General features: G+C 43.4%; 1 protein-coding gene across 1 annotated transcript in view; it reads left to right on the top strand.

Annotated features, from left to right (window-relative positions):
• Positions 1 to 13927, top strand: part of LOC311133778 (succinate--CoA ligase [GDP-forming] subunit beta, mitochondrial-like) — a 140553-nt gene that overhangs the window by 85672 nt on the left and 40954 nt on the right. The window contains exon 9 of the mRNA XM_084167336.1: positions 183 to 325. Coding sequence (XP_084023462.1) covers positions 183 to 325 — 143 coding nt within the window. The remainder of the gene's footprint in view (positions 1 to 182; positions 326 to 13927) is intronic.

Genomic DNA, 13927 nt, shown 5'->3' on the forward strand with positions numbered 1-13927 from the left:
GTATGGGCAAGAAACCATTATCAGCGTTCCAGTATCATCAATTGTCATCAACATTGTGATGAGCACAGTGACTATTTTGAAGGGATGCTCTGGACTTCAGAGGCCCTTCTCTGTTTTATGAGACCAGTAACAGTTCTCAGCTTTCTCTGTGGTTGAGTTTCACCTTTGACCTGTCATTACAGTGAATGGGGCTGGTCTGGCTATGGCCACGTGTGACATCATCGACCTCCATGGAGGGAAGCCGGCCAACTTCCTGGACCTAGGAGGAGGGGTGAAGGAGAAGCAGGTGTACGAGGCATTCAAACTGCTCACTGCTGACCCGAAGGTAGGAGACAACTTTATCCAACACCACAGGGTGTGCGAGTTCTGTGGAGAGGAGTTATACCATCTAAAGATAGAGAACATATCTGATTCACTATGCTACAGTAGCTAGTTCCATGTCAAACTGTCAGTTGGTCTCAGAGAGCCAACACACTGTTCCCAACCACCTGTTGAATTCCCTATTTATCCCAGCTGCTCAACACTTTACCCTAGCGATTCTGTAAATCTTTGTTGCTGCTACTTTGTGTGATTGTTTAACCAGGAGTCATGTTATAGCTTCTCCTTAAGGCCTTGTCTAGTTGGTTAGGCACCATTCCACCTCTGTAACAAAGACACAACAGTTTAGTGGGTTTGGCACCGACAGCCATGTTTCTCCCAGAGATGGGGTATTAGAGATCTCCTAATTATAATGCCATGGTTTTATTGACAGTTTTGTAATGAATTGCAGCCCCGCAGCCACAATAAAACCAGCCTTTTAATGGCTTGTCCCTGCCGTCACAGTCTTCTCCCAATGCACAACGCGAACTCGTTACTGTACTTCCCTGGTGCAATTAAAGGTCCGGAACCTCAGAGGAGAGGATGTGGCAGCTTGGCTCTCTTTACGACTGTGGAATACTAAATGTTCAGATTGCCAATAATTCAGCAGCGATCAGTTGGAGGCTTGTAACAATGCCGCAGTGCTAGTTGTGTGTTGACACTCATCAGAGCACTAATTCCCTGTTTGCTTTTACTTCAAATGATTGTTTTTCTCCCAGTCTATTTGACAATGGTTGTGTCTTCGTATGTGTCATAGAACAGTGTTAGATACTGGTTCCTTCTATCCACTGGTGAACAGGCCAGTTTACCACACGTTTTTAATAAATCAAAGATGGACATTGAGAACGAAGGCCATAGAGGCATGATGTGGAATAATATATGCACAAATATGGCATGATACTCATTGCAATACACAAGTCACTTGAATGACATTACTTTGCTTCACTTCAGTTTCATGTAGTTGCTTTAATAGTTGACTATGTCAAATCACATTTTATTTGTCACATGCGCCGAATACAATGGGTTTAGACTTAACTGCAAAATGCTTGCTTACGAGCCCTTCCCAACAATGCAGAGTAAAATATAATAATACAAAAAAAGAATAGTAACACAACAGGAATAAAATACACAAGAATTAAGCTATTATGCCAGTACCAGATCAATGTGTAGGGGTACAAGGTATTTGAGGTAGATGTATATAAAGCCAGGGTAAAGTGACTAGGCATCAGGATATATTATAATAAAGAGGAAGAATAAAAAGCACAGTAGCAGTAGCATATGATGAGTGTGAAAGTGTGTTTATGTGTGTTGTGTTCGTATCCATGTGCGTGTCGTGTGTGCATATGTAGTGTATGTGAATGTGTGTTGGTTTTGTGTGAGTGTCAGTATAGTGTGTGTGTATATAGTGTGTATATATAATCTTGTGAGTGTGCATAGAGTCAATGCAAGATAGGGTCAATGCAGATAGTCCGGGTAACCATTTAATGAACTATTTAGCAGTCTTATGGCTTGGGGGTAGAAGCTGTCTCTGAGCCTGTTGGTCCGAGAGCCGACGCTACGGTGCTGTTTGCCGTACTGTAGCAGAGTGAACAATCAATGGCTTGGGTGGCTGAAGTCTTTGGCAATTTTCTTTGACACCGCCTGATATAGAGGTCCTGGATGGCAGGGGGCTCGGCCCCAGTCATGTACTGGGCCGTCCGCACCACCCTCTGTAGCGCTTTGCGGTCGAGGGCGGTGCATTTGCCATACCAATCGGTGATGCAGCCAGTCAAGGTGCTCTCAATGGTGCAGTTGTATAACTTTTTGAGGATCCGAGGGTCCATGCCGTGCCCTCTTCACGACTGTGCGGTGTGTGGACTATGTTAAGTCCTTAGTGATGTGGACGCAAAGGAACTTGAAGCTCTTGACCCGCTCCACTACAGCCCAGTCGATGTGGATGGGGGGTGCTCTCCCCTCTTTCTCCTGCAGTCCATGATCAGCTCCTTGGTCTTACTGACATTGAGGGAGAGGTTGTTGTCCTGGCACCAGACTGCCAAGTCTCTGACCTATCTGTAGGCTGTCTAATCGCCGTCGGTGATCAGGTTTACCACCGTCGTGTCGTCAGCAAACTTGGTGTTGGAGTCGTGCGTGGCGACGCAGTCGTGGGTGAACAGGGAGTACAGAAGGGGACTAAGCACCCAACCCTGAGGGGCCCCCGTGTTGAGGGTCAGCATGGCAGAGGTGTTGTTGCCTACCCTCACCATCTAGGGCCGGCCCGTCAGAAAGTCCAGGATCCAGTTACAGTGGAGGTGTTCAAGCCCAGGGTCCCCAGTTTGGTGATGAGCTTGGAGAGGACTACGGTGTTGAACACTGAGCTTTAGTCTATGAACAGCATTCTAACATTAGTTATTTCACCTCTTGTCCAGGTGGGAGAGGGCAGTGTGAATTGAGATTGCATCATCTGTAGATCTGTTGGGGTGGTATGCGAATTGGAGTTGGTCGAGGGTGTCTGGGATGATGGTGTTGATGTGAGCCATGACCAGCCATGTCTCATATATCTATAGGCTATATCAGAGGCTAGCCTATATCAGTCTCTTATTTTTGAGTCGGCGACTGAGTGCACCAATCACGTACACATACCAGAGATGAATTTTTAAAAGGTGCTAGTAAAACTCTCCAGCTGACAATGTATTGTCCCACTCAAATGTCCACAGTGTATATATTATTTTTGGCCCTGCATGAAATCATCAAGGTGTCCTAAAATCACAATAAAATAACAGGAGAGAAAATAGAGGTGGAAGTGTTTCTCACTCCTCTGAGGCAGTGTGATCAAATTCTTACATTACAATGTCAAACGAGGTCATAATAGAGATCAATTTGTGGGGGAAACCAAGCCAGCTTTTAAAGACAGCATTAGACTTCACAATTATTCCTGCATAGGAAGTAGTCTTCTCTTTATCCTGGCTTGAATTCGAAGCCCAAACCCTAGAGTAAAGGCAGTAGCTACCTGTCCCTCCTCCAGCAGTATAGAGGCGAGAACGACACAGGCCCTCCCTTATGGGGGAGAAACGAGAGCGGATTGACATTAAACCTTTGTGTACCGCCATTTGCATTTCATACAGGGATTTGGAGACTCATCAGATCTGTGGAGGGAATGTTAATTATTAGATTTTCGGCATGATCCAAATCCTCATTTACATTTTTCTTTTAATAAATTCCTAACTTTGAAACACTAAGATTTTCTGTTTCTCGGTTCCATTTAGGCCTAGGCTGTGAACAACTTGAGACAGAGAGGCTATTGAGTGAGAATCAATAGCTGGGAATGCCAAAGATACGCACTTGTTAAATGTTGAAATGTGTCGAACTGAATAAGGTACTTGAAAGCATTTCAAGGGTTTGTCATGACAAAGACATAATATGCATGCTTACAATTATACTGTATACTCATTTTCACTAGTGCAGCAGTTTTATACATTTACTGCAGCCTACTACAGCATATATCCAGGGAAGCTGATGATATTCTGCATAAGTGAATATATTCTACCCTTGTTAGCACAGCCTTATTTTAGCTGCTAGGTTCCTCATAGCCACTAACAATTCATATGGTTACGCATAGTATAGCTGGTGTCAATTGGTACATTTCAAAAAGGTAACATTTAAACACCATTACCATGCAGGATCATTTATAAATACCAGGTAAATAGCGAATGGTAAAATGAAGCATAACCCGGCTCATTCTCTTATCTGGGAGATGGCAAACACTGGATAGCGTGTCCGTCCACTGCTCGCTCTCTCTTTTCTCTCTGTCAGCTCTCTCTTTCTGCTTTGATCTCTTCAGCTCATTCTATTCCAACTGGAAGATGCAGCTGGAGTGTACAGCTTCAGCTAGAACAGATTAAGCCTTTTTTGTGTGTTTTTTCCTTTTTTGCAGTTGGAGTACAGCATTCATTAGGTAAATTATAAAGAGGGAAAGAGAGAGAGCATATAAGGCAGTCATACTCAAATGGCGGACAGCGGTCCGTGTCCGGGCCCAGCAAAAGGTCAATACGGACCGAACAGCACCAAACGATATCGAAGTCAGTAAATTAATTTCAGACAGCTTTCAAACATGATTGACCGGGCGCCGTTTCTCAAGTGCAGAGCAGCCTCTAGCAGTGGTGAAGAAAGACCAGCCTGGGGCCGCGTCATATCCAATCGTGGGCATTTATGAAGATGTGATTTCACAACTTGATGAAGCCATTCAGAATGCACCATGCATTTCTTTAGCTGTGGATGAATCAACAGATACCACCGATAATGCCCAGCTTCTGGTATTTGTGAGATTTTATAACAAAACAAAAAATGAATTCTGTGAGGGCCTGTTGGGTTTAACAACTCTTGAAGCGCACACACATGAGGAGAGGACATTCATGAGGCCATCAAAGGGATGCTGGCAAAAAGGGGGATAGATCTGAAGTCGGTGGTCTCCATCACCACAGATGGAGCTCCAGCCATGATAGAAAGAGGGAGGGGACTGGTTGCACGTTTGAAAGAGGACACCCTGATCTGACATCTTACCACTGCATCATCCACCAATCTGTGTGACAGTCTGGGAGAAGTGTATGCTGAGGTCATGACAACGATGATGAAACTGATAAACTTTTTGAGAGCATCATCATCCCTACAGCATTGTCTGCTAAGAGGCTTTCTGACAGAGGTTAATGCCAACTATGATGACTTACTACTGCACAACAATGTCAGATGGCTCAGCAAAGGCAGGGTTTTGGAGCGCTTTTGGGCCATTCGGGAGGAGATCAAATATTTCCTATCAGAGCAAAAGAGTGAAAAGGCAACTCAGTTTACAGAGTTTTTGGAAGATGTGGAGAAAATACAAACAGCTGCATTTTTGGCAGACAATGAGCTCAATGTTAAGCTGAAGGGACAGAACAACACAGTGTGTGATTTGATAACATCAGTCTGGGCTTTCCAGAGGAAATTTGACATTTTCAAGACTGATCTCCAGGGAGAACTTGTCCACTTCCCCAAACCTTTGGAGCAAACCGAGGGAGAGAAAGATGTGCCCCACCATGGTGATTTCATACAGAAGCTGATGGATAACTTCAAGGCTTACTTTGATGACTTTGCTCTTGGAAGACAACTGCTGCTGTTCATACAGAACCCCTTCTTGGTCACAAATGTCAGAGTTTTCAGAGGAAGCAAAACAGACCTTCATATGGGTAAATGTTGCATCACTACAAATGGAGTTGATTGAACGGCAAGAAAATGTGGCTTTGAAAGAGCAGATTGGTGATTGTGACCCTGTCAGTTTGTGGGGAAAGATGGTGCCTGCAGCTGGTTTCCCTGTTCTAAACAAAATGGCACTACACATCCTGACCATGTTTGGTTCCACATACTGCTGTGAGTCAGCCTTCTCCACAATGAACATTATTAAAACAAAATACCGCACCAGGCTCACCAATGAACACCTGCACCATTGTCTTAGAATTGCATTCACACCATTTTTGCCAAAGTTCAAAGTATTGGCAGGAGAAAAAAAAAAGGTGTGATTTCTCTCATTAGTCATTGATGCAAGGCCCAGAGTGACTTGTGCATGCATGGAACAAAGTCTGTGCACTCAGATTTTATTTTCTATTGGACTCTCCTTTGTTCTCCATAAAATGTGCACTTTAGTTTTATTATTATTATTTATTCAATTAAGAGAAATGCAAGGCCCATGTACATTTGGCTCAGTGTCCTTTTCGCATACAGATTACTATGCAACCACTTTTGTTCTTCGGCAATGTTGTCACAAATGTGCACTTTATTATATTTTTATAAAAAGAGAAAACATTCATTTTTTAAATACTTTTTGTTGTACTCATTTCTTAAATTTCTTTGAAGCAGCATGACAAATAGTAATAGCCTACTTACTACTACAGCACAGCCTGTACAGTGCACATTTTCACAGTCAAAATAAAGAAGTTGTTTGTAATTCATTATTATGTATCTGATTGGTCTCATTTAATGTAAAACCATGTATCCCAAATCATAATATTGACAAGGGTTTGTTTGTTACTATGCTGTACTAGAGCACCGATGAATGATTATCTATTCTATCAGGACCTTTCCTACATAGGAAATGTGTGTGACTGGACCTTCTCAAATTGTATTTGAATACCCCTGGTATAGGGAATATGAAAAACATTTACAGGATGAGGGAAGAGGAACTAAAAGGATGGAGAAAATGAAAGGAAAAAGGAAATACAAGACACTGAACGCAATATCTAAAGTGAGTGTTGGTGTGTACAGTATGTGGGCAAAGCCTATTCATTGCAGTACAAGGCTGTTCAATGGTGTTAAAATTCTGTCCTCTGGCACCTTACGTCCCTGCTAGAATAGCTAGCCCCACTCTTTCACAGGCATATAAAGAACTGCTTACTTTGACAGCATAGTTGTATTATTGAGTTTCCCCCCCACATTACCTGTAGGCAGTGCCCAAATACCAACAGCCAAATACCCTCCTTATTACACTGCCTCCTGCTCAGTCCTGATAGGAAATAGCAGATGGATGTTTTGTCCTGAACACTGTATTTGGTGGTGGTGAATGATGGCCCCTATAAGACGATGCTGTGCTCCTAGGCTGTGTGTGACGGCAGGGAGTGACTGGGTAATTGTCACCTGTGGGTGTTTTCACAGCGTTATGTTTGTGTGCCAGTAACCAGATGTAAAGGGAACGGACCCAGCTAGGTTCTCTGATCCTCCACTTCAAGCATTTAGTCCATTCAGTTGACCAGCCCCAAGGCAGAGAGGGAGAGAACGAGATGGTGTGTCAAATCTTATTTGTCATATGCTTTGTAAAGAACAGGTGTACACTAACAGTGAAATGCTTACTTAGGGGCCCTTCCCAACAATGCAGAGAGAAAAGTAGAGATAATATTTGAATAGGTAACCAACCTTGGGTGTTAATCACATTGTTGATTAGGCATGCTGAAGGTGTGTGCTCGCTCATCTTCACCGTTGGCCTACCTACTGGGTTGTGTGCATTTCTGTGTGTGCACAAGCGTTTGTGTGTGTGTGTATTGTATCTGCTCTGGAGGTGTGTACTCACTCAAATCATCCAGCTTCACCTGTGCCTTCCCTCTAGCCCAAGCATTTGTTAGTGTCTGTGATGCACTTTGTGCGTGGGTGTTTGTATAGGAAGGTGTTGACTCAGACCTTTGTGTTCCTTGCGGCAGTGTGTGGTGCATGTGTGTGCTTCTCTCAATGTGTGTGTTTCTGCTCTGCTTCACCTGTGTTTCCTTCTTGGCTAGTTGTGCCATCTTTGGCACGGTGTGTCTCATGGAGAGGTCCTGTCCCGTTCCCGTCACATTTCCGCTCCAAATCCTCCAATTACCTCGAGCATTCTTGAAAGGTATTATTGTCCACTTACTGTGGATATACCCCAGTGTATCGCAGCGCTCTTCTCCCCCAGCCTTTGATCTGCTAAATCCTGTTAAGTCAGCGCTGTGAGGGGCTCTGAGGAGCATGCCCAGCCACTCCACTCTGGACCAGCCACTCACTCTCTGGTCCTCTCTGTGCATATGGAGATGTGTTGGGTCCATGTCGAATGTCAGAGCGCCTGCTTGGACATGGTGTGAGGCTGTCGGAGACTAGGAGACTTGACTCATTGTTGGCCCTCTTTAAGAGCCCCACTCTGCGACGTGATTGGTTATGAGTGGTGAATCATCCTCTCCTCCTCGCGCCACAGTTTTAGAGGCTCAGTGGGAATGACTCCTATTCATGTCCTTGGATCTGTTTCATCTATACCTCTCACACAGGCTAAGGCAATCATGCACCGTACAGATACAGACTAACACACACATGCCTAGTCCTCCAGTGACTTACACAATCCGTTATCATTGAGTTGGTTGTGATGTCGGAAATCTTGGTTTGCTGTGTGGAAATATTGTCTGTCGGCCTGCTGGCTGGGCCTCTGGGAACAACCAGTCACCTGTGTCGTAAAGACAAGCAATGATAAGCCAGAGAGAAAGGCCAGAAATAGGCTCCCACTCCATAATGGAGTTCATTCCCTCTGCGTAGAGCATTAAGCCTGGTATTACAGAGGGAAAGCTATAGGGAGCCAGCACCTGAGACCTGTGCTGTGGGACCAGTAAACATTGGACTGGGGCGATGAGGAGGGAACATTTAGAATGACGAGCAGGTCATGCCATCAAGAGCACCTTTTGCTAAGAGTGGTAATGGCTCTCTGGGTTTGTGTAGTGAGCTCTGAATGGTGAGATTGCTTTTCTATGGTGGCGCAAAGCACATATTGACATTGAGATTTGAATCGAGTGGTGCTGGTGAGTAGAGTAGGGGGCATTATTACAGTAATGTATAGCTAGATCTAACCATTGGCTTAAAGGGATACTTCGGGATTTTGTCAACTTCCCCAGAGTCAGATGAACGCATGGATATCATTTGTATGTCTCTGCATCCAGAATTAAGGAAGTTAGAGGTATTTTTGCGAGCCAATGCTAACTAGCATTAGCACAATGCTAGCATACTCCCGAGTGGCGCAGCGGTCTAAGGCACTGCATCTCAGTGCTTGAGGCGTCACTACAGAACCCCTGGTTCGATTCCAGGCTGTATCACAACCGGCCGTGATTGGGAGTCCCATAGGGTGGCACACAATTGGCCCAGCGTCGTCCGGGTTTGGCCGGTGTAGGCTGTCATTGTAAATAAGAATTTGTTCTTAACTGACTTGCCTAGTTAAATAAAGGTAAAATAAAAAATACTAGCAGTTACATAGACTTCCTGACATTGCGCTAACGCTAGTTAGCAATTTTCTTCAAAATGCACTACAGTACTAAGGTTACAATTAAATTATGAGAACCATAGAGCACTGTGAGTTATCGGGGTCTCTTAAAAGCTCTAAGCGTAACGTAAATGCTAATATCTCAGTGGAGACTCAGGAAATACTAACAGTCTCAGTATAACTGCTGATCATGGACTAGCAGCAAACTCTGTCAGACCTCAACTGCCTGCTCAGTGCATCATGCGAAGGCCTCCTTAACCAAATATACTGTAGCTGACGATTTGCTTACAGTGCATTATTTTAATGCAGACAATGATATACTGCATATCGAAGCTAGCTGTTCCACCTCACTGCTTATAAGATCATAGCTGAATGTAGGCTGTTTCTACTTGGTTTCAGGTCCTTTGTTCACTGAGTACTGGGACTGGGCCAGGCCTTGACATACAGAATGGGATGTAAATGGTAGGAGGAGAAGTCAAGGCTCTGGAGCTCTTGTCTAAAAGCCTCTGAGTTGTGATGTGTGGCTATGGAGCTGCAGTTCAAAGAAACATTGTGACGCTACAGATGAACTGGATGCACAGTGTGATGTTTGAACCCAATGTCAAAACGCTGGACTTTTCCATTTTTTATAGTCTGTTTAAAGAACAAAGGAGCCCAGAGAACCATATGTCAATCCTCCATACACTGAAGATATCTGGACTTTGGGAAATTGGAAACACTTCAGTTTGCCAGTTCACTTTGTTACTTTAGTCTAATTGGTTGGAGTAGAGTACGTTGTTTTTTTGAGTTGACAGGCTGTAGCCTACTCCAGGCAAGAAGCTCCAGTCAAGAAGCAAGAAGTTGTTTTATTTTGGTTTTCATTTTAGTGAACAATGTTTTTTGTTTATGTTTTGTTTGAATGAACCCATGGCAATACTGAGCTGAATTGCATAATTAACCAACTGTGAATGACAGACGGGTTTATTAACACTAAGTGAATATTACTTCTCTTGACACATTGTTTTTATCCTTGAGGATGTTTAGAGAGAAATGTCTCAGTACTACATTCAGTTACAGACATGATAATGATACCTCCTAATTTCAGCACCAAATGTACTGCTTGTCGCTGTTTGGATCACTATATGCTGTGTCATAACCTGCTGATTGGAAAAACAATTGGATTTTTTAGTTGTTGGGATGCTGTTGGTGAAATGACACCCTCAGATAATTGTGTATTGTCTTCATTTGTTTGTCCTAATTGTCTCTGTTTACCTCAGTCAGTGATCTCATTCTGTGAGCCCTCTAACCTTCTAACTGCCGGGTGTAATAGTGTTGCTTATCTAAATAAATCAAATGTAACTCAGACTGGCTGCCAAACTAAATGCCATTATCTCTTAGATATACAGTGGGGGAAAAAGTATTTAATCAGCCACCAATTGTGCAAGTTCTCCCACTTAAAAAGATGAGAGAGGCCTGTAATTTTCATCATAGGTACATGTCAACTATGACAGACAAACTGAGAAAAAAAATCCAGAAAATCACATTGTAGGATTTTTTATGAATTTATTTGCAAATTATGGTGGAAATTAAGTATTTGGTCAATAACAAAAGTGTCTCAATACTATGTTATATACCCTTTGTTGGCAATGACACAGGTCAAACATTTTCTGTAAGTCTTCACAAGGTTTTCACACACTGTTGCTGGTATTTTGGCCCATTCCTCCATGCAGATCTCCTCTAGAGCAGTGATGTTTTGGGGCTGTCGCTGGGCAACACGGACTTTCAACTCCCTCCAAAGATTTTCTATGGGGTTGAGATCTGGAGACTGGCTAGGCAAATTCCAGGACCTTGAAATACTTCTTACGAAGCCACTCCTTCGTTGCCCGGGCGGTGTGTTTGGGATCATTGTCATGCTGAAAGACCCAGCCACGTTTCATCTTCAATGCCCTTGCTGATGGAAGGAGGTTTTCACTCAAAATCTTACGATACATGGCCCCATTCATTCTTTCCTTTACACGGATCAGTCGTCCTGGTCCCTATGCAGAAAAACAGCCCCAAAGCATGATGTTTCCACCCCCATGCTTCACAGTAGGTATGGTGTTCTTTGGATGCAACTCAGCATTCTTTGTCCTCCAAACACGACGAGTTGAGTTTTTACCAAAAAGTTCTATTTTGGTTTCATCTGACCATATGACATTCTCCCAATCCTCTTCTGGATCATCCAAATGCACTCTAGCAAACTTCAGACGGTCCTGGACATGTACTGGCTTAAGCAGGGGGACACGTCTGGCACTGCAGGATTTGAGTCCCTGGCGGCGTAGTGTGTTACTGATGGTAGGCTTTGTTACTTTGGTCCCAGCTCTCTGCAGGTCATTCACTAGGTCGCCCGTGTGGTTCTGGGATTTTTGCTCACCGTTCTTGTGATCATTTTGACCCCACGGGGTGAGATCTTGCGTGGAGCCCCAGATCGAGGGAGATTATCAGTGGTCTTGTATGTCTTCCATTTCCTAATAATTGCTCCCACAGTTGATTTCTTCAAACCAAGCTGCTTACCTATTGCAGATTCAGTCTTCCCAGCCTGGTGCAGGTCTACAATTTTGTTTCTGGTGTCCTTTGACAGCTCTTTGGTCTTGGCCATAGTGGAGTTTGGAGTGTGACTGTTTGAGGTTGTGGACAGGTGTCTTTTATACTGATAACAAGTTCAAACAGGTGCCATTAATACAGGTAACGAGTGGAGGACAGAGGAGCCTCTTAAAGAAGAAGTTACAGGTCTGTGAGAGCCAGAAATCTTGCTTGTTTGTAGGTGACCAAATACTTATTTTCCACCATAATCTGCAAATAAATTCATTAAAAATCCTACAATGTGATTTTCTGGATTTTTTTTTTCTCAATTTGTCTGTCATAGTTGACGTGTACCTATGATGGAAATTACAGGCCTCTCTCATCTTTTTCAGTGGGAGAACTTGCACAATTGGTGGCTGACTAAATACGTTTTTCCCCCACTATGTTCAATTTAGGCACTTTCATATGGATTTAGCCTAGGTACCCTGGTGCGGTTCTCTGGTGTGATTGTGAAAAAAACAAAATACAATTTGCTTTTACGATTTATAAATAACCCTTTACACACACACAGCTTGTTCGCTTGTTATCCCACAGTACCTAGTACTTTGGATGAATGTTAAAAACAAGAAGTTAGGCTAAATTTCAATAAGATCTCTATCTCCTCTAAATTGCACCTGCGGTCGATATGTGAATGGCCCTAAGAAGAAGCACTCCCTCCCTCAGAGTGCCATTCAGCTGGGATGATCACTTTTCATCTGGCCTGGCATGTTTTACCCATCTCATCACTTCTGCTTTAAAAGAGGTCCTATTGACGTCTCGACCAAGGCTTCACTCACTTAATAATGAGCTTCTTTACACTTTATTTTCCTCCCTCGTTTTCTCTGTTACTGTTTACCAGCTCCTCAGTCACTTCTTGCCCCCTACACAATCAGACACACACATACCTAGTCAGACACACACACACAGCAGTGGAGGCTCCTCAGAGGAGGAAGAGGAGGACCATCCTCCTCAGTGAAGTCTCATAAAAATAAAAATAGTCAAACATTAAAAAGGTTATCCTTTTAATTATCACAAAATAATTAATTGAAGGTCTACAGTAGCCTCAACAGCATTGTCTGGGGTAGCACCATGGTGTAGCCGGAGGACAGCTAGTTTCAGTCCTCCTCTGGGTATACTGACTTCAATACAAAACTTAGGAGGCTCATTGTTCTCACCCCCTTCCATAGACTTCCAGAGGACGTCCTCCAACCTATGAGAGCTCTTGCAGCATGAACTGGCATGTTGTCCACCCAATCAAAGGTTCAGAAAATTAATCTAGTACTGAAAGCATAAGCTACAGCTAGCTAGCACTGCAGTGCATAAAATGTGGTGAGTAGTTGACTCAGAGAAAGACAATAGTTGAACAGTTTTGAACAAATTCATTTCTTCAAAAATGAAGACGCAACAGAGAGGGAGAGCTAGCTATATTTTGTTGTATTTATTTTTTTCTTCACTTACTTAGCTAGTGAATGCAGCCAGCTAGTTTAGCCTACTCAAACACCCAGCTCAAACAGAGAGGGATGCTATGTTGGCTATGGCTATCCAACACTGGAACTCTTCCAAGTCAAAGTAAGCTTTTGGTTTTATAAAAATATTGCCACCGGGGCCCGCCGGTGTAGCTGCTAAACTGCTTGCTGCTGACTGTACACTGTACTGGATGATTGTAGCGTGTTTACTAATGCGTTGGTTCTAGTAGCTATGTTGACTATGACGTTAGCTAATATGGTGACAACGATGTAGGCTGTGTGTAGCGGTTAGCGTTTATGGTATGAAGGTTTGGCTTGGAAGTTTTTCTTTTCTTTGCCTGGTCACAGACAGCTGTTGTGTTGTGTAATGAAGTCCACAAGCGAAGGGAAAAGGTGAGAGGATGAGAGCGTGTAGATGCAAGAAGGAATTATACAACGAGCAAAGAGATCATGCTGTTTGTATGTGGCTGCTATGAAAGTGAACTGTGTTTGCGGATGATCAGTGGTGTATTAATTCCGCCGATTCTGTTGAAAAAAAAATTCTTAAACGGAAGCGAACAGAACGAAACTGGGATAAACATACCTGAATTTGTTCAATAGAAACTCTCATTTGCAACTGTCTGGACTAATGATTACACCCTAGATCAGCTAGATGCATGCAGGAGTGTTCAAGGTGGTGTTGAATGTGTCACTTTCTGTCACTCCAATTTTTCTCTCGACCTGTGCCCCTACGTTGTAGACTTTAATTAATATGCTAGGTTGTATCAACCTC

Source organism: Coregonus lavaretus (assembly GCF_964263955.1).
Source record: "Coregonus lavaretus genome assembly, chromosome: 8".
Classification (NCBI taxonomy): Eukaryota; Metazoa; Chordata; class Actinopteri; order Salmoniformes; family Salmonidae; genus Coregonus; species Coregonus lavaretus.